The sequence below is a fragment of the Cervus elaphus genome, chromosome 15 (genome assembly GCF_910594005.1).
Source record: "Cervus elaphus chromosome 15, mCerEla1.1, whole genome shotgun sequence".
Classification (NCBI taxonomy): domain Eukaryota; kingdom Metazoa; phylum Chordata; class Mammalia; order Artiodactyla; family Cervidae; genus Cervus; species Cervus elaphus.
The window spans coordinates 73,827,122-73,850,472 of NC_057829.1; the positions used below are offsets into that span (position 1 = coordinate 73,827,122).

Consider the following 23,351-nt stretch of genomic DNA (forward strand, 5'->3'; position numbering starts at 1 on the left):
AAGCCAGTTCTCAGTACAGCAAAATTGGCTTGTTAGGTGCTGAGAATTGAAAGGCGTTGCTTAGAAACTCTCCCAGGTGAGGGCCAAGACATTCTGTCCCCTCTCACAGGAGCACCTGCGTGGTCAGCACTGGATCTCCAAACCTGTAGGAAGTTGAGTCCCTACTCTTGTGGGGACTCTCCCCAGCATGCTATTCACACTTCGTGATCACAGTGCAGGGCTCTTAGTCCACCCAGGATGGAGGAGCATTCTGCTTCCTGAACCTCCAGGAAACAGGTCCCTCTGGTCAGCAGATACTCAGACCAAAGTGCCCGCCTGGACTTTGCCTGAGTGACCTCTCGCCTCCAGCTGAGGAAGCTGGAATGTGACAGGGGACTCTTGATTCAATGTGGGACCATGGAGGGAACCATCCAAATTACTTGCAGATGGTTCAAGTAGGCTGCTTTTCTTTTTACCTTATTATTTTTATTCAGCACCTAAAGGAAATGCATTGGTTCATGGAAAGAAAAGTCCAAGCAGATCCAAGGGAAGCCGGTTCAAGGCGACTCTAAGAGTGGACTGTGCCCATCTCCAGGCCAGTGTCTGTGGGTTAGTTTTATTCTCAGGCAGCCTCTGCTTAAGCAGTAACTTAAATTCAACCAGTTTAGCAACCCAGGCATGGCCTGACAAGATGACGAGGAGGGTCTGTCTCTGAATGGCTGCAGTAACATCTGGGAGTGTCAGTTCCTAAGTTGGTCATGGTGGCTGGGGGCTCTGACTGGCTGGATCATATTGGGTGGACATTACTATTCCCATTTTATTTATTTATTTATTTATTTTTTACTATTCCCATTTTATAAATGGGAAAATTCTGAGGGTTGGGAAAAATTAAGTGATTTTCCCCCATCATGGGTCTCTATGGCACAATCAATTAGTGCTTTCAGCCGTTAACCAAAAGGTTGGTGGTTCAAGCCCACCCCGGGAAACAGCACTTGTTTTCCTCTACAGCAATTCATTTGTGGGTCCCCTGGTGGCTCAGACAGTAGAGTCTGCTTGCAATGCAGGAGACCCGGACTTGATCCTTGGGTCGGGGAGATCCTCTGGAGAAGGGCATGGCAACCCACTCCAATATTGTTGCCTGTAGAATTCCATGGACAGAGGAGCCTGGTGGGCTACAGTCCATGGGGTCGCAAAGAGTCGGACATGACTGAGCCGTTAACACTTCACTTCACTTCCCGCATCACATCACTAGTAACAGGCACTTGGAAGCCTGTCTCTGACCACAACTCACCCTACAACTGCCTCTCACCAACAGCTGATGCATTTTTGCACCTGTAGGTGGATTAATAAACCCAGACTGTTTCAAAGGTTTTGTTCAGAGTTCAGGGACAGCCCTTGAGTTGGTCTTTTGTTTCACTTGTTACATTGCTCGGAGACCTCTGAGGCTTGAACCACTCACTTCCTTGCGTGCCTTGCTGTTTTGTGCTTACCTCTGTGGGAGTATTCATCTTCTCTGTGCTGATCTGTCTCCCCCGTGGTCTCAGGACCTTTCTCTTTTTCCACCTCTAGCAACTTTGCCTGGCACATAATAGGTGCTCAATCCATGCGGGTTGAATCAAACTCGTCCATGTCCTGTTGACCCCTCTGCTGGAGTTTGTTTCAGAGCAGAGGCTCTGCAGCCCCGGTCTATGTCCTGAACACTCTCCTTTCCTTAAGCAGAACAGGATGGATTATGTCACAAAAACTTGCTGGGTTTCCAGCACCCCGACTTGAACTGAGGAAGGACAGTGCCTCAGTTACTGTACTCAAATATTAATCCATCATCACATCCTGCTGGGCACTCAGCATAAAATGTGGAAGAGCTTTGGGACAAAGAGTGAGCGTTGGAGGCAGCTGTTGGCTGCCCCGGGAGATACAATATGTTGCACATCCTTTCGACAGTATGGAATTAAATCATCGGAAACAGTTTTCATCTGGAGCTCCTAAATCTCCCAGCTTATAAAGGCAACTTGTTCTCCTTTACATTGTATTTTATTTTTTAAATTATTGAGAGAAATGCTGCTTTAATTGGGAAGAACAACCAACTTTCCAAGTGAGCAGGGGAACCAAAGTTTTGGATGTAATTGTGCACTGTGAGTTCTTTGTTACAGTGAATGGCTGAGGAAAGGAAAGGAAACCTCAGCCCTGGGGACAGTGAGCGTTGAGGAGGCCTGAATGAATCCAAGTGGCTGTGCCGAGAGTGGACCAGCCCTCCGTGGGGCTGTGTGGTAGGTATTCTAGCTCCATGCCCGGTGCCCAGATTCTGTGCCTGGCTGCGCTGCTCTCCCTCCCTCCCCAGATCTCAGGTTTGACCAAGTGACTGTAGATAGAGCTGCTGCACAAGACTTAGGATGTGGGAGGTGCATAGAACCGCACTCCCCACCCGCTCCCCAGACAAGAGGGCACCCTTGCTGTCATCACTGGAGCTGACAGGGCTTCCAGAAGGGCCTGCATCTCCACCTCTCCCCAGGGCTCAGCAAATGCCTTGCCTATGGCAGGGAGTCAGTATCCCACTGAACAGAGAGGAGGACCACAGAGAAATATGGATGGAGATGATTTGGTGATGAAATAGTTCTGAAACTTAAGACTTTTGGAGGCAAGGCTATTCTGTTAGACACTAGAAGCTGGCTTGAAAGCTCTGGGTTCTGATTAGATGGGTTTTGTGTGGCTTTGGGCAAGTCACTTTCTTTGTTGATGAGAGGGGTAGATGAGTTGGTCCCTGAGGGTTTGCAGTTCTAAGCTTTCCCAGGGTGCCGTTGCTCCAGCTGTTTAGAGAAATCTGACTTGAAAAAGGAAGAGACCTGTGTGTTGTTTTGGCTCCTGGCTAAGTTCCCAGCGGGTCTTCAGATCCTGGGTCAGATGGTCTGTACTCCCCAGGACTGCTGTGGGCAAGAGTTCATACCAACAAATCCAGCCAGTGTCCCCACACCCACCCCTGCTTCTCTGTGTGGAAGCCTCTTTCACATCTCGCTTTCTTGATGGATTTAGTTTCCTATTGTGTCTGTAACATGTTACCACAAATTTGTAGCTTCCAACAACATAAGTTTCTTACATTTCTGAGAGTCAGAAGTCCAAAGTCAGTCTCACAGGACCAAAGTCAAGGTGTCAGCAGGGCTGGTTTCTACTGGAGCCTCTAGGGGAAAGTCTATTTCCTTGCATTTTCCAATTTCTAGAGACCACTTGCATTTCATTGGCTCACGGCTCCTTCCTCTCTTTGCAAAGCCAGTAGCATAGCATCTTTTCTCCTCTCTGACTCTGCTTCCATCCTTACATTTTCTCTCTCTGACTCTAATCCTCCTACCTCTATTTTATAAGGACTGCTGTGATTACGTTGGGCCAGCTCAGATAATCCAGGATAATCTCTCATCTCAAGATTCTTAATTTAATCACATCTGCAGAGTCCCCTTTACTATGTTAGGTAAGATTCACAGGTTCTGGGGTTTAGGATGTAGAGATATTTGGGACGGTTCATTATTCAGCCTACCACAGGGATTGTCCATTTGATTTCAAAACGTAGATTCGGGGACTTCCCTGGTGGTCCAGTGGTTGAGACTCCCCACTTCCACTTCAGAGGGCACGGGTTTGATCCCTGGTCAGGGAACTAAGATTCTGCATGCCACATAGTGCAGCCAAGTAAATAAAAATAAAAAAAATGCTTCATTTGAAAAAAACAAGCACACAAACCTAGATTTGGACAGGGAGAGAGTGTATTGGAACTCCTACTCTGGTGATTCTGTACCTGAGTGAAGTTCAAGCTGTATACAACAGCAAAATCCATTTGCTTTCTGGCTATATTTAGATTATCCTTCCTTTAATTCATCCATTATTTTCCTTCTTCATTCTGTTCATGGCAAAAGCTTTTAAGTTTCATTAGGTCCCATTTGTTTATTTTTGCTTTTATTTCCAATATTCTGGGAGGTGGGTCATAGAGGATCCTGCCGTGATTCATGTCGGGGAGTGTTTTGCCTACGTTCTCCTCTAGGAGTTTTATAGTTTCTGGTCTTACATTTAGATCTTTAATCCATTTTGAGTTTATTTTTGTGTATGGTGTTAGAAAGTGTTCTAGTTTCATTCTTTTACAAGTGGTTGACCAGTTTTCCCAGCACCACTTGTTAAAGAGGTTGTCTTTTTTCCATTGTATATCCTTGCCTCCTTTGTCGAAGATAAGGTGTCCGTAGGTTCGTGGATTTATCTCTGGGCTTTCTATTCTGTTCCATTGATCTATATTTCTGTCTTTGTGCCAGTACCATACTGTCTTGATGACTGTGGCTTTGTAGTAGAGTCTGAAGTCAGGCAGGTTGATTCCTCCAGTTCCATTCTTCTTTCTCAAAATTACTTTGGCTATTCGAGGTTTTTTGTATTTCCATACAAATTGTGAAATTATTTGTTCTAGTTCTGTGAAAAATACCATTGGTAGCTTGATAGGGATTGCATTGAATCTATAGATTGCTTTGGGTAGTATAGCCATTTTGACAATATTGATTCTTCCAATCCATGAACACAGTATGTTTCTCCATCTGTTTGTGTCCTCTTTGGTTTCTTTCATCAGTGTTTTATAGTTTTCTATGTATAGGTCTTTTGTTTCGTGGCAGTTACCAAGTGCCCACCAAGTTTAAGCAAGTGTGCCTAGAAAATGTGAGAATCTCTGAGAAATGCTCCCTTCCCTGGTGGAGCTTGTGTCTAATGGAGGCTGAAAGGCACATAAGCAATTACTTTCAATATAGGGGAGTGATGCAACAGTGACGAACTGAGGTAGTAGGAAGACAGGAGGGTGACATCAGTTCTGTCCTTTAGGCTTTCAGACCACATGCCCCCATTTTTGGCTCAGAAGTTTGACGGTTATACACACCCGCATTTTATTTTTTAATTTATTTTTATTTTTAACTTATTTCGGCTGTACCTTGTGGCATGCGGGATCTTAGTTCCCAACCAGGGATCGAACCTGTGTCCCCTGCAGTAGGAGCACAAGAGTCTTAACCACTGGACCGCCAGAGAAGTCCCTGCACCTGAATTTTAAGTTACTAACTCTGATAGGCTGAGAATTTTAAGACTTTTTAAAAGTAGGATGATGTGTCATTTCTTTTTTATCTGAGGGTCTTGGTTCAAAAGGGTATCTGATTTTGATGACTCTTATGAAACAAATTCTACTCAAGGTTGATTCAAGTTGGGGACCAATTTGCGAGGCAAAGCGGAAGTCGAGAAGAAAATCTAGTTGGTCTGCTTAATTTATGCTGCATGTGAATGAGTAGACTTCTGTAACCTGGGCCATCCTCAGGAAAGTACTCGTTTCCCATGGCTGACCTACAAATATCCAGCGAGGTTGGCTCTCCTCGTTGGAAAGACAGCTCTTCCCCACATGTCCTTAGAGGCGAAGGGGAATCTCCAGTGAGAGCTCCCTCCAGCCCAGAACACAGTTTTAGAAAATACAGCTGACTTCTCTGGGAAAAACAAAACCAACCTTGTCTTACTCTCGTCATGGAAACCAAGTTGGCACCTCATTATCGCCTTGTTAGCAAGGATAGGCTGCATTGAGGACAGACCTGGTAGGAAGGGTTGGCCCTGTGTGGACAGGGTTTTGAGTTAAGCTTAATTGCTCCTCTAAAGCTCAGCCACTTAATACTACACAAGTAGAAATCTATCACCAGCCTCTAGACCATCCTCCTGTGCCTTTGACATTCCCGCCTACGTAGACAGTTAGTACCTCTCCAACTCTGCTGCTGCCGTGATGTGTGCCTGAGCCTCAGTGGGGCCACCAAGGCTTGGCTGCAACTAGCACAACTACCCAGAGGAGAAGAGGTCTGTCACCAATTTTAACCTCGACCCCTCCCCGCAACCCTGCAGTATCTTAACATGCAACCAGCCTGTTCTGTCCTTGGAGCACAGCAAGGCTGCGGGCGGAGGGAACATCCTGTCTCTTTAATGACTTACAGCAAATACTTGATTTCTCATAGAATGAGAAAGAGTAAGTCAAATTTGTTTTTGTCTGGCTCTGAAATGTGTTTTGTGCTTGAATTTGAATGTGGGGGTGTCTAAGTTCTGAGAACTCACTTTGGACAAAGCAGTGAAGCAGCCCATGAAGAGGGCTGTGCCCTTTCTCTTCTTTGCAAAGCCTGACTCCTTGGTCTATACTCACCAACAGTGGGCATTTGTTAAATAGGTCTCCTAGTCTCTCTGAGCTGTAGGTTCTTGCCCTGCAAAAATTGGGATGAAGTTACCTACCCCATGGGCTCCCCAGGTGGTGATAGTGGTAAAAAAGAAAACCTGCCTGCCAGTGCAGGAGACCTAAGAGATGAGGGTTCAATCCCTGGATCAGGAAGATCCCCTGGAGAAGTAAATGGCAACCCATTCTAGCATTCTTGGGCTTCCCTGGTGACTCTGATGGTAAAGAATCTGCCTGCAATGTGGGAGACCTGACTTTGATCTCTGGGTTGGGAAGATTCCCCTGGAAGAGGGCATGGCAACCCATTCCAGTATTCTTGCCTAGAGAATCTCATGGATAGAGGAGCCTGGCGGGCTACAGTCCATAGGGTCGCAAAGACTAGACCACGACTGCAGTGACTTAGCACAGCTCAGCACATAGCACTGCCTACCCCGTAGGTCTCAGGAAAGGTCCAGGGAGATAGCATAGGCCAAGCCCTGGTCACATGGTGTCGCAGTAAATGTGAAGAATCTCTCCCCCTCACCTGCCTCCCCAACCTGCCTGTGCTCATTCTCTCAGACCAGTGCAGAGCACCAATCCACAGTGGGAGCGGTGTGCCATGCCAACCACCTCTCTCTCTTTCCTTGCCTATGCCTACCCTCTGGCCCATCCGCTTTGTTTCATTATCATCAGACTTGAACTGTACAAAGCCCGTGACAGTGGATGCCTTGTTAAACGGTCCCAGCTTTTCAGTTTCTCCCCCACACTTCCATAGGCATGCTGAATGTATAGCCAGGTCTGTCCATGATAACCCCAATCTCAATTGCAGAGTTCCACTCTTCCCATTAAGATGTCCTGAGAATTCCAGTTTATCAACATCCTGAACACATTTCCTGATTGCACTCACTCCCCAGAAGGGGAGTTTAAGACCAGGAAATATAGGGTCTTACAAAACGGCCCTGACAATGGTAACCACGTATACCACGAAAGGGAATGTGTGTTCCCTTTCCAGTTCACATGTCCTGATTTTTGGTCTAGAAAATGCCATAACCAACCAACAGAAGTCACGTGAAAGGCACGTGTCAGACAGAACACCCCCACAATAAGATTCTGTGAGAGCCCACCACTGCCTATGATTGAAAATTCAGATTCTCCCCTTGTAATTTTTTTTTTTCTTTTTTACTTCTTTTGCTAGTTGGGTTTGAGAATGGACTGAAGGGCACATGATTTTTGTTGCCTTTGGATGAGAAATGAGGACAAGGATAAAAATGTGTTTGGCACAAATATACACACACAATTCATTTTACGTGTAATTTTGAAGACTATTTTTTTCACTTAACATTAGAGTAGATGATTCACTCTTGTCACCATTTTTTTTTTTGTAAACTATGACCTGACCAAGTTCAAGATGATGTCTGTCACTGGCAATGACGAAGGTGGGGTGAGGATGGAGAGAGTAGATACTCAAGGAGGACTTAGTATGGTGGGATATCTTCTATCTTAAACTTGATGATGGGAAGACTTCTTTGAGTGTCTTAAATATTGCATAACACAATGGAAATTCTTGCACCAGTAGTGAATGCTTACTGAACATTTCATTCTGTAAATGTATTATAATTTACTCACTTTAAAACTCCCCTCCCTGCTGTTATCAGATATTTGTAACTTTCAACACTGGACTCTTAAATAATGTAGTTTTGTTAAACATCTTTGCGTATCAAGTTTTGTCTGCATTTTAGTTTGTTTTCTTAGGGCATGTTTATAGGATTGAATTATTGGGTCAAAGAATATGGCTGTAATGAATGACTATTGCCAGACTACCTTTGGACAAAGTTGCACAAGTTTAGATTATCACTGATACTGTGTCCATTCCACTTTATCTCACTAGCACTGAGTGCTGTCATTTATGTGTGTGTGTGTATTTGCTACTTTGGTAAGCAAATATTTGTTTCTAATGGTTTAACTTTATCTCTTTGATTACCAGTGAGTTTGAACATTATACCTTATAAGAATTTTTCTGTGTGTGTTAGTTGCTCAGTAGTGTCTTTGCAACCCTGTGGACTATAACCCACCAGGCTCCTCTGCCAGGGCTTTTCCCAGGCAAGAATAATGGAGTGGGTAGCCATTCCCTTCTCTAGGGGATCTTCCTGACCCAGGGATTGAACCTGGGTCTCCTGTACTGCAGGCAGATTCTTTACTGTCTGAGCCACCTATTGGAATTTAAAACATTATTTCACTTATGTGTATGAGCACAGATTTTTGCAGACTGGATCATATGTGGGGCCTGTGCGGGAGGTCTTGTTTGTATGGTGGGGGGGACCACATTCAGCAAACAAACAGCCCGTCGCCTGCCAGGTGGAAAGCAGCCGTGCATCTAGCCCTTTGTCTCCCTGCAGTGCCGCCAAGCTCCTGGACAAGACCCCGTTCTCGGTCAGTAACCCGAACCCGCTGCTTCCTTCGCCCGCCAGCCTCCAGCTGGCCCAGCTGCAAGCTCAGCTCACCCTCCACCGGTTGAAACTGGCACAGACAGCCGTCACCAACAACACTGCGGCCGCCACGGTCCTCAACCAAGTCCTCTCCAAAGTGGCCATGTCCCAGCCTCTCTTCAACCAGCTGCGGCATCCATCCATGATCAGCGCCCCCCACGGCCACACTGGGGTGCCCCAACACGCGGCCACTGTGCCCAGCACCCGCTTTCCCTCTAACGCACTCGCCTTCTCAACCTCTGGCCAGACGCGAGGCCCAGGGCCCACGGTGAGCCTTCCCAGCCAGCCCCCCAACGCCATGGTGATGCACCCCTTCATGCCTCAGACCCCCACCCAGCCAGCGGTCATCCTGGGCCTTGGAAAGACTGGGCCCGCGCCCGCTGCCCCAGGGTTCTACGAATATGGCAAAGCCAACTCTGGCCAGGCATATGGCTCTGAAACCGACGGTCAGCCCGGCTTCCTGCCAGCCTCAGCTGCTACCTCGGGCAGCGTGACCTACGAAGGGCACTACAGCCACTCAGGGCAAGATGGCCAGGCTGCCTTTCCCAAGGACTTCTACGGACCCAGCGCCCAAGGGTCGCAGGTGGCAGGTGGATTTGTGGCTGAGCCGGCCGGGGCCCTGAAAGGCGAGGTGGGCCCTCTGCTGCAGGGTCCAAACAGCCAGTGGGAGAGCCCCCATGGTTTCTCTGGCCAGAGCAAGCCTGATCTTGCAGCAGCCCCCAGCCTGTGGCCTCCGCCCCCTGGCCAGCCCTATGAGCTCTATGACCCCGAGGAGCCCACGCCAGACAGGACCCCTCCTTCCTTTGGGGGTCGGCTCAACAACAGCAAACAGGGCTTCAGCGGAGCTCGGAGGCGGGCCAAGGAGGAGCAGGCAGTGCTGTCCCTGCGGCCCCTGCAAGCTCATGAGCTGAATGACTTTCACGGTGTGGCCCCCCTCCACCTGCCGCACGTCTGTAGCATCTGCGACAAGAAGGTGTTTGATCTGAAGGTGAGTTATCCGAGACTGGCTGGGAGCTCCAGCTGGAGCCTGGGGGAGCCAGCCACCACAACCCAACCCTTGCTGTTCATGGGCCAGGAACTCTTGACACTTGGGGGTTGGGTGACAGAATCTTGCCATAGCTACCTTTGATTAAAATCCTTGATATTAGAACCAACAGGAATTTCAGAAATGTATCAGGGCTAGTCTCTCACTTTAAGGCAAGTAAGAGAGTCTTACTTGTATTTATAGATGAGAGCTAAGGTGAGAGGGGATCAAGGGACCCAACAAGGATTATAGAAAAGGGACTCAGGAATTAGAGCCTCTGCCTCCTTGAAAGGGGCTTTTCTCTGTAGAGCACCAGGAAGCTTCAGAGTCTGTGTTCCTTGAGAACATACATTGTACTGAGTACAAAAGGAGAAAAACTTAGCAGAATTTTGAGTCAGACAAGAAAGTAATTTTCAGGTGGGACCTAGACAGATTATTATAGAGGGGCCTTAACTTCTCCATCTGCAAAATGGATGTAGAGCCTCATGACACCTTCCCAGCAGTTCGAAAGTGCTTTGGGCCCCTGTGAAAAAAACCCCATGGTAGTATAAACTTACCCCCAAAATGTATTGCTGATGCAGTAAAATATTCCAAAGCAACAATAATTACAGTTAGCATACTCTTTGTCTGTGTCAGCAATAACTCTCCAAGATAGACACTATTATTATACCCATTTTACAGATGCAAAGACTGAGGCCCAGAGAGATGAGATGGTTGGTCCAGGACCCCATAGTCAGAAAGTGGTGGAGTGGAAATTCAGACATGGGTCTGACTCTCCCAGAGCCTGTGCCTCTTAAGCACTGGGCTGTACCGCCTCTTGTCTTTTGTCCCGTCTGCAGACCACAGTAATCCGGGTTCAGCGGGTGTCCCACCACCGTGTGTCTTTCACCTCTGCTGGGTCATGCCATCCAAATGCATCCCAGTCACTCTGGCGGGACATACCTTCTCACCTCCTATCTCTGGAGGGGTCTGGCTAGTATGGGAGGTGATGGAGGATTGAGCCTTTTCTAGGGCTTTCCGCCTGCCAGCTTCTCCTATGGAAATGCATCAGTGGGACCAAGGGCCCACTGAGAGGAGAAGAGGGAATCAGACTTGTGAATCTGGGCTCCTGTCTGAGATAGACTTGGGATGTGCAGGTGGATGCTGGTGGGGTGAGGGCTGGGTAGGGCGGCCAGAGCCGGGGAGGAGCCTGGCTGGTGGGGGAGGAGGGGCGGGAGATGTGCCTGTGGGGTTGGTCCAGCGATGGGGTGCTCTGCGCTCCCTGTCTTTAGGAGGAAGCCTGATCTCGTCCATTGCCTTCCCATGGATTCAGTTCTACTTCAGTCATTTTTCTCTCCTTCTGGCCTAGGACTGGGAGCTGCATGTCAAAGGGAAACTACATGCTCAGAAATGCCTGCTCTTCTCTGAAAAGTAAGTGCTGTCCAGGAGGACAGGTCCATGCATGTGCTCAGCAAGGCTTCATCGAGCACATACTGTGTGCTTTGCTCGATTCTTGCTGGGAAAACAGCGGAGGACAAAACAAGCCAACCCCTGTGCTCAAGGAGCTTACACTTAATGATGAGGGGTGACAGATGACACACTAGTGAGGTACGTGTTGGGGTGGCCAAAAAGGTCGTTTGAGTTTTTCCAAGACATCATACAGAAGAACCCGAATGAACTTTTTGGCCAACCCAATAGCATCTCTGGTGTAAATGCTAAAGAGAAAACAGAAAACAGCATCAGGGCAGAGAAAGGGAGAGAAAGAGCGAGTGTGTGTATGTACATAAGTATGTGTGCATTCACTCACAGGGGCTGGTGGCAGGGAGACCCCATTGAAGAGATACCAGGGGGGTGTGGAATGAGCCATGACTGCCGGGGGGACCAGCATTCCTGGCAGAAGGGACGGCAACTTTGAAGGTCCTGGTGTGGTCCAGGGATGCTCAGCAGCATCAGTGTGAGCAGCATGGAGTCCCTGGGGGGAAGAGCCAGGGAAGTGGTCGGGCCCCATCCTGAGCACTCTGGCTCCTCGAGAGGACTTTTACTTTGATCTGTGTGCAGCTGGAACCCTGGAGGGCTGAGCAGATGAGGAATGTGCTCTGGCTTCATTGACTGGGACCCCAGCTGCCATGCTGAGAATTCAGGTGGTAGGGGGAAAAGGCAGATACCTGAAGACCGGTGTCGAGGGTGTTGTAGAAAAGAAGAGTCCTGGCCCGGGGAAGTAGAATAGAAGATGGGGTTAACTATTTAGAACTGAACTCATGCAAAAGGCCTCTCTTTCTTATTCACAATAACCAAAAGGTAGGAAGCAACCTAAATGTCCAGGATAGATGAATACATGAACACATGTGGTCTATGTTTACGGTGAAATATCATTCAGCCTTCAAAAGGAAGGAATGTCATACATGTGCAACAACATGGGTGGAGGTTATGCTAAGTGAGATAAGCCCGTCACAAAAGGACAAACGCTGTATGATTCCACTTACAGAAGAGAACTCAGATTCATGGAGACATAAAATAGAATGGAGGCTGCCGGGGCCAGAAGAGGGGTTTGGGGAGTTAGTGGTAAATGGGTACAGTTTCAGTTTTACAAGATAGAGTTCTTCTGGAGCTGGATGGTGGTGATGGTGGCCAAACAATGTGAATGTAGTTAATGCTACTGAACTGTACACTTAAAAATGGTTAAGATAGTAAGTTTTAGGTTCAGTTCAGTTCAGTCGCTCAGTCGTGTCCGACTCTTTGCAACCCCATGAACTGCAGCATGCCAGGCCTCCCGGTCCATCACCAACTCCCGAGTTTACCCAAACTCATGTCCATTGAATTGGTGATGCCATCCAACCATCTCATCCTCTGTCGTCCCCTTCTCCTCCTGCCCTCAATCTTTCCCAGCATCAGGGTCTTTTCAGATGAGTCAGCTCTTCGCATCAGGTGGCCAAAGGATTGGAGTTTCAGCTTCAGCATCAGTCCTTCCAATGAATATTCAGCACTGATTTCCTTTAGGATGGACTGGTTGGATCTCCTTGCAGTTCAAGGGACTCTCAAGAGTCTTCTCCAACACCACAGTTCAAAAGCATCATTTCTTCGGTGCTCATCTTTCTTTATAGTCCAACTCTCACATCCATACATGACTACTGGAAAAACCATAGCCTTGACTAGACGGACCTTTGTTGACAAAGTAATGTCTCTGCTTTTTAATATGCTGTCTAGGTTGGTCATAACTTTCCTTCCCTTTAATTTCATGGCTGCAATCACCATCTGCAGTGATTTTGGAGCCCCAAAAAATAAAGTCAGCCACTGTTTCCACTGTTTCCCCATCTATTTGTCATGAAGTGATGGGACCGGATGCCATGATCTTAGTTTTAGGTTATTTTACACAATTTTAAACATTGATTTTAAAAAACCATTTCTTTTCTGGTTCCCCATCATTTTATTGTGGTAAAATTCACATAAGATTCACCATATTAACCATGTTAAAGTATACAATTCAGTGGTACTTAACACATTCACAAAGTTGTGTAAATAGGACGACTCTCAGTTCCACATTTTCATCACCCCCAGGGAAACCCATACCCATTAGGTAGTCACTGAGCATCCCCTTCCCCACCCCCAGGCCCTGGGGACCACTAATTTGCTTTCTCTTCCCACGGATATGCTTCTTCTAGACATTTTATATAAATAGACTCAGATAATTTGTGACCTTTTGTGGGTTTTTTCACTTAGCGTAGTATTTTCAATGCAACCCACATTGTAGCATACGTAGCCTTTATATGGTTGAATAATATTCATATATATAAAAACATTTCGCTTATCCATTCAACTTCTGATCTATATTTGGGGTGTTTCTACCTTTGGGCCGTTATGAATAGGGCTGCTGTGAACAATTTGTGTACAAGTTTTGGTTTGAACATCTATTTTCTACTGTTTGGGGTCTGAGTGTCTTAATGAAATTTCTGGGTCACATGGCAATTCTTTGTTTAACCTGTTGAGTAACCAGTTCCCCTTTCTCACCCTTCCAGCGCTGGTGTGCGGTGTGTCCTCGGTCCGGCAGAGGGAACGCTGTGTGCCTCTCCCAACAGCACAGCTGTTTATAACCCCGCTGGGGCAGAAGGTGAGGAGTGGCCCATGGGTCAGCAGCCTGAAGCAGAAAGCAGTTTCCCAAAGGCTTCTTTCTTTTTTTATTTAAGATTTTTTGTGTGTGTGGACCATTTTTAAAGTCTTTATTAAATTTGTTACAATACTGCTTCTGTCTTATGTTTTGGTTTTTTGGCCGAGAGGCATGTGGGATGTTAGCTCCTCTACCAGGAATTGAACCCAACCCTCCTGCATTGGAAGGCAAAGCCTTAACCACTGGATTGCCAGGAAAGTCCCCTCCCAAAGGTTTCTTGTGCCTCATCTTTATTAACCAAATGTCCCTGATGTGCCCTCCTCAGACATCTGTAAAGCAAACAGATCCCAAGATGCTAAGAGGCATTAGATTTGCTCTCTGGGCTCTTTGATGTTTTCTACGTGTTTTAGACCTAAAGCTTTGCTGGTTATCAGCACACTCAGAAGTATAATCATGCCAATCACTAATCACTATATTAAAAGGGAATTTTCATTTTTCCCTTCCCGCTTCTGTCCTGATAATGACTTTTGTGGGGTGGGGGTTAACCCAGTTATTTATTATTATGTTTGCCTTACCACTTTAAAAAATTTCTTTTGAATGATTTATTTCCAGAAAGAAAAGCTATCTTTAATTATTTTTAAAAAGAACATTTGACCAAAAAGTCATTTTTATTTTTTAAATGGGGAGGGGAATGACTCTTGCACATATCCATAAACAAGGACTTCTGAAGATCAAGGAAATGACTGGGTTTTCACTTGATTTTGTGTAATTTGCCATTTAGATTACGCCTCAAATCTTGGAACGTCATACACGACCATTCCTGCGAGGTCCTTTACTCAGTCAAGTCCCGCATTCCCTTCAGCTTCCCCAGGGACAAATGTGAGTACAGAAGCGTTTTCTCCGTTGTCACTTGTCATCATTGAAGCATTTTTACCACCTTCTCTGCCTGGGTGTAGAGGTGCAGAGGAGGCTGGGTGAAGCAGGTACAGATGGCGTTTCGTGAAGGGCAGGAAAGCAGAGGTCAACGTTGTTTAATTCAGTCCCACTGGGGTTGAAACACACAGATTAAAAATCTGACTTAATTTCTTCAAATTGAAAGCACTCAAAGACTTTCTAGCATTTGGTCCTGGTTTAGAACGAAATAAGTTTGAGGTCTGTGTGTGTGTGTTGTGTGTTTTCTAGCACTTTGACATTTTATTGAAGTGGACCGTTTCCTTTGAGTGGGTTATTCTGAAACTTGAACAGAAAGAGAAAATGTGTTTGAAAAGTTAGGACTCGGCACTCATGGTTATTTTTGGCTCCTTGGGGAGATGGTGACATCTGCATGACGCTTTTTTTTAGTTGTGTTTGTGTTCCTTCTTCTCTACAATGTGCACTTTGGTCCCCAAAGCTCTAAGGCGTCATCCCTCTTTTTTCCACCAATTGTGACAACTTGCTCTCCACACTTGCTTCTCCCACTCCGTGTAGCCTGTCTCCCAGGATCTACCCAGCTCCCTTTCCTCCCCAGGAAACACGTGGAAGGGGTTGAGCCACAGAGCCCCCCGTAAAGCGAACTTGTTGTTGTTCAGTCGCTAGGTCGTGTCTGGCTCTTTGTGACTCTGTGAACTATAATACACCAGCCTCCTCTGTCCTTCACTATCTCCCGGAATTTGCTCAAATTCATGTCTATTGAGTCGGTGATGCTATCTAATCACCTCACCCTCTGCGTCTGACCCAACTCTGCTTGAGGGCAAGTGTCTGTGTGGTTTTGCCTGAATCTGTGGGTTTTTTGTTTTTTTTTTTTCCCCAGTTTGTCATGTGAGTAGCTGCAGGCTCTTTCTTCTCCAGCTCAGGAGAGCCAGTCTCCCCACATGCCATCCTCTCCACGTGTGAGGGCATTGAAGCAAAGCTTGGGAAGAGCAAGCTGAGATGTTTAGGTTTAGACCTTGGGTGCTGAGTGAGTGGGGAGGTGAGGAAGTTCATGATGAGAAGCGAGGCCTGCTTGGACCGCAATTTCTGTTTTTGTGTCTGTTTGTTTGTGTTTCGGGGAGAAGTGCTTCAAGGGGGCGCCCCTGCCTGCAGCCCATGTTTTGGTGAGAGAGAACGTTGTGGTTTCTCTCTGCAGTCTTCAGATGGAAAGCCACGGCTGGTCAGTGGCAGCGTTGGGTCAGTTCCAGGAGAGAGGGTGGGTTCAGTGAACCTGTCATTTGTCTTTGAGTCAGACGCCGGATTCCACAACCTCGTGTCTGATGCCGGCGCTGGCAGCTCTGGCACGGCTCCCACCCAGGGCCTGTTTTCCCACACTGTGGACCAGGGAGCCAGCTCTCTGCCCACTCTAGGACCCCAGCACTGAGCAGAGGGGGCTGTGACCCAGATGGGGGAGGCAGGACTGAGGGGCAGGTGGGCCAGGGATCTGGACACAGGAAAGAGAGACGATGTCAGGTGAGCCCTGTATAAAGGGGCGGGGGCTGAGTGGGGCAAGGAGAGAAGGGCAGGTCACCTCTGTGTCGGCCTGTGCCTTAGCCACATCCTCTGGTCCTGACCTGTGAACCACAGGCCCAGAGCCCCAGTTCAAGTACCGCCCGCTGCTGTGTGGCCTCAGACAAGTCACTTTACTTCTGTGAGACTCCTTTTCCTCAAGTGGGGCAAATACTCCCCTGATAGTGACTTTTGAAGTTGGGTTTCCATTTTGGCTTGTGAGCCTTCTGATGATGCTGCTGATCTTGGAGCATCTTTGTGGCCATTTGAGCACCCTCTTCTGATTTGATGGTCTGAGTGGTAAGGTGGGAGTGAGGCTTAGGGCAGACCAATGTGCTGCCCTTGTGAAGGTCAAAGGAGACCGTGTCAGTGACAAGAATTAGTGAACCGTGCAGCGTGTGAGCAGTAATAATGGCTGGTATTGAGCATGAGACCGTTTAACCTGTTGTGGGGAAACCCGTGCTATGCTCAGACAAACCTGTGCCCTGTCTGCTGGCCATGTGATTAGGGGCTGGTCTCAGGGTCAGCATTCCTCCTGCACGACTCTGTCTGGGAATCCCTCTAGTCTCGTCTGCTCCCCCTGAGAAGCTGAGAGGTTCCCACGGAAGGGCTTTACCCAGGCAAGGGGCAGGCCCCAGCAATGTGCTGACTTGTGTTCATTTGTGAGTTCAGCTTCCTCTGGACGCCTAGAGATGGGACGTTCATCTGGCTTGAGCCTGAGAAGCAACACAAGAAACATTTTGCTTTCTGTGCTGTGGCAGCAGAAAGGTGAGGGAGAGCCCAGACGTAGTCAGATGATAATCACAATAGCTGTTATTATATGGTGCTCAATACTTTCTTAGCATTTTTGTATGTATTAAGTCATTTAATCCCCTAGACAACCCTGTGGGGTGAGAAAACCGAGCGAAGCACAGAGGGACTAAATTCCCTGCCTAAGGTCACCCAGCTGGTAAAAGGCAACCCTGGGATTTGGACTCAAGGGACCTGGCTCTCGAAGCCTCACTTTTAACCACTAAGCCCTACTGCTCATCTCTGAGGTCTCTCGTCATGATGATTCTCTCCTTAGTACGTTCTCCCCTGCCCCTCCCCAGCTTTCACTCCACAAGCTGCTTAGCAGCCTCTCAGGCTGTCTTGGGGGTGATGAGGTCTTCTTGGGCCTCAGTCAGCAGCTGCCATGGAGCAAAAGGTGAAGAGGCCGTCAGACCTGGCAGCCGAATTCTTCGGCACCGTGACAGGGTCTCCCAAGATGAACCCAGACGTTTGGAGGCATTTGTACACACTCAGTGGACGCGAAGAGGTGTCATCTGACTGATTTTATCGTTGTAAGTTATGAAGTCTCTTTGGTCACATGAGCTTCCCGAGGATATTTGGAGGACAAGGACAGAGTTTTCTCCAGCTGGTCCCTGCAGCATCAGTGCCGGTTCATCCTTCTGGTCCTCTTGTTGCCGTTTCTGACAAATGCAATCAAATGTAGGTGTGTTTCTTTAGAAAAACCTGAAATCCAAAAATATTGACTTGTGAAGACAAGCCGAGAAATGACCTGATGAATCCACTACTGAAAAATACTTTGCAAGGCTTCTTTAAATAGCGTTAGAGTCCCTCAGAGGAATTATTGATTCTTTTTTTGTCTGCAGTTGCTGGTCTCCAAAGATAAGCAGTTACACCAAGGAGTGGTTAATCTGTTACCAAAGGGCACTTTTTACAGGCTCCATGAGTGCCAGAGAGCTCCTTTTGCATATACACTTCTATTGTGTTTCCTGCTTACATAATTTATGCTTTTTATGAAAACTCAAGCAGAAAAGAAATATTTAAAGAGGACACTGAAATTGCTCCCACTTCCTCCCTTCCTGCCCCCGTAGACACCCATGAAGGCTTTCATGCCTTTTCCTCCAGAAGTGTTTTCCTGTTGAGTACCAGGGCTTTTTATGCCTGATTCCGCTAACATTTATCTTTTCAGAAACACATTTTGTTGAGTAAAAGCAGAAACCATCAGGACTCGGCCACTGTCATATAACTATTGTTTGTGGAGCAGAGAACAGTTCTTCCATCTGAAAAGTGTGTATGTTAATCATTCAGTCATGTCCAACTCTTTGCGACACCATGGGCTGTAGCCCCCGCCAGGCTCCTCTGTCCATGGAATTCTCCAGGCAAGAATACTGGAGTGGGTAGCCATTTGCTTCTTTGAGGGATCTTCCTGACCCAGGCAAAGAACCTGGGTCTTGTGAACTGCAAGCAGATTCTTTACCATTTGACCCACCAGGGAAGCCTTCTTCCTTCTAAAGCCCCCTGTTTTTAAGCAGGGAACAGCCACATGGGGTTCCATGGCGTGACAGAGACTTCAGGGGGTATCTGAACTGCCACGAAATCTAAAATGACCATACAACCCGTCTACTGGCTGAATTTGCACTTATCTCAATTCGGTAGAAATGCAAGCCTTTCTGTGTTTGTTTCTGGCAGAGATGGGGCACTGAAGTGACAGTTGTGTGCTGTTTGCTGGAGGTGGGTGATTTGTGTCTGTCCCTGGCCCCTCCCCTCCAACTCCAGGATCCCAGGAGAAGGGTGTTCACTTTCACTTAAGCTGCCGCCATTTGAGGGAGCAGAGGCACTTTATCCTTGGCTGCCCGAGTCGTCATAAACAGAGTAATCAGGTTTCTGGAAGGGGCCATAGGGGCCTTCTCAGCCTGTAAATAGTCTTCTTGTGCATGCCTGAGATGCACTTTGCCTGCTGACTGTCCCCATAAAGTCGCTTCGCAGTTTTCACAGACACCTTAGAGTTTATTTAGCGCTACGGCCTCAGATGGGTCTTCCCTGGCTGGGGATGACATGCATTGTTTTTATGGTTTCTTTCTCGCTAGAACCTTGTTCACCAGAAAACGTCTGTGAATAAAGAAACCGAGGCACAGGGAAGGAGAAATGTTGTGAGAAGCCAGAGGTTTAAGTCATAGGATGCCCCTCAGATTGCTGGCTGTTTCTAGAACACCTGTCTCTCCACCCTGGCCTCTTAGGTCCATGGCTCAGAGCACCTGGTCTCCTGACCCCCCATAGGGCGTGAAGAGTAGTAACCGATGTGGCAAATACCCTTCCCCTCCTCCACCATTCCAGCTCTATCCTTGCTCTTGTCCCCTCGGCAAGGGTCACCTTGTGTGTTTTCGAAGAGAGCAAAGAATGAAAAAACAGAAGATCTGCATGGGTCTTTTTTTTCTTTTCTGTTTACAAATCTGAATTTTTTTGTTGCTGCAAAAATAGTAAAATGATGTAAATGTTAAACAGTAACAGAAGGATACAAAATAGAAAATCCAACCCTGTATCGAAAACTAAAAGTAAATGTCTTCAGCTATCACTGTCTGTCTCTAGCTAGTGTACCTGTGCATATTTACTTACTGTTAAGTGTATATTTGGGGGAAAATCAGATCCTGTTGTATTGTCTATAGTGGGACTTGGTTTTTTCACTTAAATTCTCAAGACATATTTTAATCAATTTATAGACATCTTTTCACATCTGAAAATATGTGCTGCAGTGCATGGGGTCAAAAAGAGTTGGACGTGACTGAGTGACTGAACTGAACTTTCACATCTGAACATAAAGCACTGTTCTGATGCTGTAACACTATCTATTGTAGACATTTACCGTAATTTATCCAGTCTGCAATTGAATGGTTTTTCAGTGAGACTTGAGTTGTAATCACAAATCTACCACCACGTCATTGCCCACAGATTAAGTTTCTTACCTTCTCCCAGCCATCAGTGTCTGTACACGCAGAGGAGTGTGGACCAGATGATCTCTCTCTTTTTTTAAAGTATTTATTTATTTGGCTGCAACAGGTCTTAGTTGAGCATGTGGGATTTTCAATTTTCATTGCAGCATGCAGGATCTTTTGTTGTAGCATGAGGGATCTAGTTCTCTGACCAGGGATGGAACATGGGCCCCCTGCATTGGGAGCTCGGTCTTAGCCACTGGACCACTGGGGAAGTGCCAGGAGCTATTTTGTAGCAGATGCAATGTACTACTTCCTTACTGAAATGGCTCATTCTGACTCCCAGGTAGCACTCTTTCCAACCCTAACGCCCCCATCTACAGTTTTCCTGAGGCATGAGATGGTTACTATATTCCAGGCCAAGGCAGTTTTTCCTGGGACATCACACACGCTGCTGGGCTTGGAACCTCCCAGTTTTAAAATTCTGTGACTCTGAAGTTTACAGTGATGTTAAAGTTGCTGGGCATGTGAGCCACCCAAGACCCAGAGGCAATCCAGCACCAATAAAAGTAGATTTTCTCTAACTCAAAGCTAATATGCTTTATAAAGTATTTGAAAGTGTCAATAAAGACATCTGTTTCTACCCTCCAAGTTACACCAAGATCCATAGCTATAAAGCCCGTGCCCATTCACTGTCTGCATGGTATGTTCAAAATCAACCCCATGAGAAATAAATGTTTGCCCTGTGTCTGTCCTCAGGTATGTTTAGCACAAACCCAGCAGAGGCCTACAAACTGTGTGCTAGGTGAAATTAGGTCACACCTAGAGGGGATGAGGCTGTAGCAGAGAAAATGGTTTATTGAAGATCGACTCCATACTGTAACTCTTAAAAGCAGATTGAGAGACTTCTCTCACCCTGGGTGCCTCTTGCCCAGAGCCACATTTTTATGACAGCTCTGTGAATTATTGAAACCGGGTCTTTTCTTTGAACTCATCTTCGAAGTCTGTTCCCTCTTGCATCAGAGGGCATTGAAAGGTCTCAGAATCTTCCTATACAAGTCTGCTCTTCTCACATTTCCACGCATCCATAAAAGATCTGCGAGGGACTGGAGAGGTCTTGGACCCAGTCGCATGAACCATTAGAAGCAGTGGCTGGTTTTGCTTTATTCATTTATGGCTGCGCTAGGTCTTCCTTTCTGTGCATGGGCTTTTGCTAGTTGCTGTGAGTGGGGGCTACTCTATTATAGCTGTGATGCGCGGGGTTCTTGTTGCAGTGGCTTCTCTTGTTGCAGAGCACAGGCTCTAGAGGATGCAGACTTCAGTAGTTGCGGCTCTTGGACTCTAGAGCGCAGGCTCAGTAGTTGCAGCACATGGGTTTAGTTGCCCCAAGGCACGTGGAATCTTCCCCCACCAGGGATCGAACCCATGTCTCCTGCATTGGCAGGTGGATTCTTAAACACTGGACCACTGGGGAAGTCCAGAAGCAGCATCTGGGTTTAAATGAGTGGCTCCAGCCAGTGAAAATGTACCCAGGGCCCTGATTGCACATGGGGGCATGCCATGTCATGCTAGCTTGTGAGCTGACTGAAGCATCCCCTGGGCTGGTGACCGATGATTGTCCCCCCAGGTTAGTAATGAAGGCTTCAGTTACCACCCAGACACCTTAGCTCTCTTAGAGACTTGACCATGGACCAGAAAGTTTCAAAGGCACCTGTCACCTGTGTGCCTCCCAGGAGAGCATTAGTGGGTGGGATGTTAGTGGAGCCCATCAACACCAGGCTCACGATTCTAAGTCCAGCTGCTGCTCTGCCCCACAGCACATCTTTTAAAATTTATTTTTGTAATTTCAAATTTTAATTTAATTTAGACTTATGGAAAAGTTGCAAGAACAATATAAGAACCCCATATAACCTTTACTTAGATTCACTACATTTTTACATTTTGGCTGATTTACTTTATCACGCTTTCTCTGTGCCTCTCTGTCTCTCTGTATCATCTGTCCTTCCATCCATCTGTCCATTCATCCATCCAATGATCTATATGCATGTTTCTCCTGAACTATTGGAGTCACTGTACCTCTTCACCCATAACTACATCAGCATGAATTTCCTAAGAACACAGACGTTGTCTTACATCATCATAGTACAGTTACATTTTCTTCCCTGTCCAGTAGCGTCACGTGTGTGCGTGATAAGTCACTTCAGTCATGTCCAACTCTTTGCAACCCAATGGATGGTAGCTTGCCAGGCTCCTCTGTCCATGGCATTTCCCAGGCAAGAACACTAGAGTGGGTTGCCATGCTCTCCTCCAGGAGATCTTCCTGACCCAGGGATCGAACCCACGTCTGTCACTTACGTCTGTTTCATTTGCAGGTAGATTCTTTACCACTAGCACCACCCAGGAAGCCCAGCACATTCTTGAACTGTCGCAGGATAGAAAGGAACAAGTATTCATTTATAGAAGCTTGCTGACACCAGGCTCTGCATGAAGACACTTTATATAGTAATACATTGTAGCATTTTTTGTCCTATGGAATCAGTTTTTATTTTCCCTATTTTATAGAGAAGCAAAATAAGCTTGGAGAAATTCAGCCCCTTGCTCATGGTCGTCCCTGGAGAGCAGACCCAGGTCTGTCTTGATGCTCCTGCTGCCCTGACCCTAGTGCCTGGAGATCAGAGGCACACACCTGATGTGTCTGTCCTCAGGGTGGTAGCAGGCCCCTGTGTGTGTTTAGTTTATCTCAGTGTATGATCTCAACTCCTCTCGTTCATTCAGAAGGCACAGTCATTCAGGGGGGCAGACACATGGGCAAGGTGCTCCCTGCTTGGAGCTCACCTTCAGTTCTGTAAAGAGGAGACCATCACCAACACAGACAGGCCTGTCTGAACGATGACTGTCCTTGTGCATGTATGCGTGCTGAAATGGCTGATCACACAGAGTGGAAAGACAGGCATTACATTCATTGGGACAGGGGGTGGAAAAGATGCAGGTTTCCTGTGTGTGCCCAGCACAGTTGGGGAAACTTATCATTATCCTGGATCTTAGGGTTTAGCTTGGCAAGGCTTCTGAGACGAGTGGAATTTTAGAATGCTGAGCCACATAAGCATGGCTATTTTACATCTGGAAGGGACTTGAGACATAGAGACTAACTCCCTCATTCCAGACACTGGGGAACTCAGGCCCCCAAAGGAAAGCCAGTTTGTCCTTGTCATGCCCCTAATCAGTAGCTGAGCTGGGTCTAAAATCCAGTCCTCTGTCTTCCAAGTTCAGCGTTTTTTTTTGTTTTTTTTTACTACATCAGAAAGTCTTGCGGTTTTTACAGCCCAGACCCTTTTAAATTATTCACTCCTACCTCAAGCAGCCCCTGTCCTGCATTTCATGTTTGGCAAAGTACTATCTATTTGCCAAAGTACTTATACTAGTGAGTTTAGTGAGTAATTAACTAGTTACC

The 23,351-nt window shown here is 46.9% G+C and overlaps 1 protein-coding gene across 5 annotated transcripts in view; it reads left to right on the forward strand.

Moving 5' to 3' along the window:
* The window catches only part of RBM20 (RNA binding motif protein 20), a 194,601-nt gene that overhangs the window by 129,264 nt on the left and 41,986 nt on the right, over positions 1–23,351 (forward strand). For 4 of the 5 annotated variants that reach the window (XM_043925729.1, XM_043925734.1, XM_043925731.1 and 1 more), the window contains exons 2-5: positions 8,554–9,631; positions 11,016–11,077; positions 13,660–13,751; positions 14,530–14,627. In XM_043925729.1, the coding sequence (XP_043781664.1) occupies positions 8,554–9,631; positions 11,016–11,077; positions 13,660–13,751; positions 14,530–14,627 (1,330 nt within the window). Of the gene's footprint in view, positions 1–1,146; positions 2,247–8,553; positions 9,632–11,015; positions 11,078–13,659; positions 13,752–14,529; positions 14,628–23,351 lie in introns of those variants that run through there. The other variant, XM_043925730.1, reaches the window with a different exon arrangement.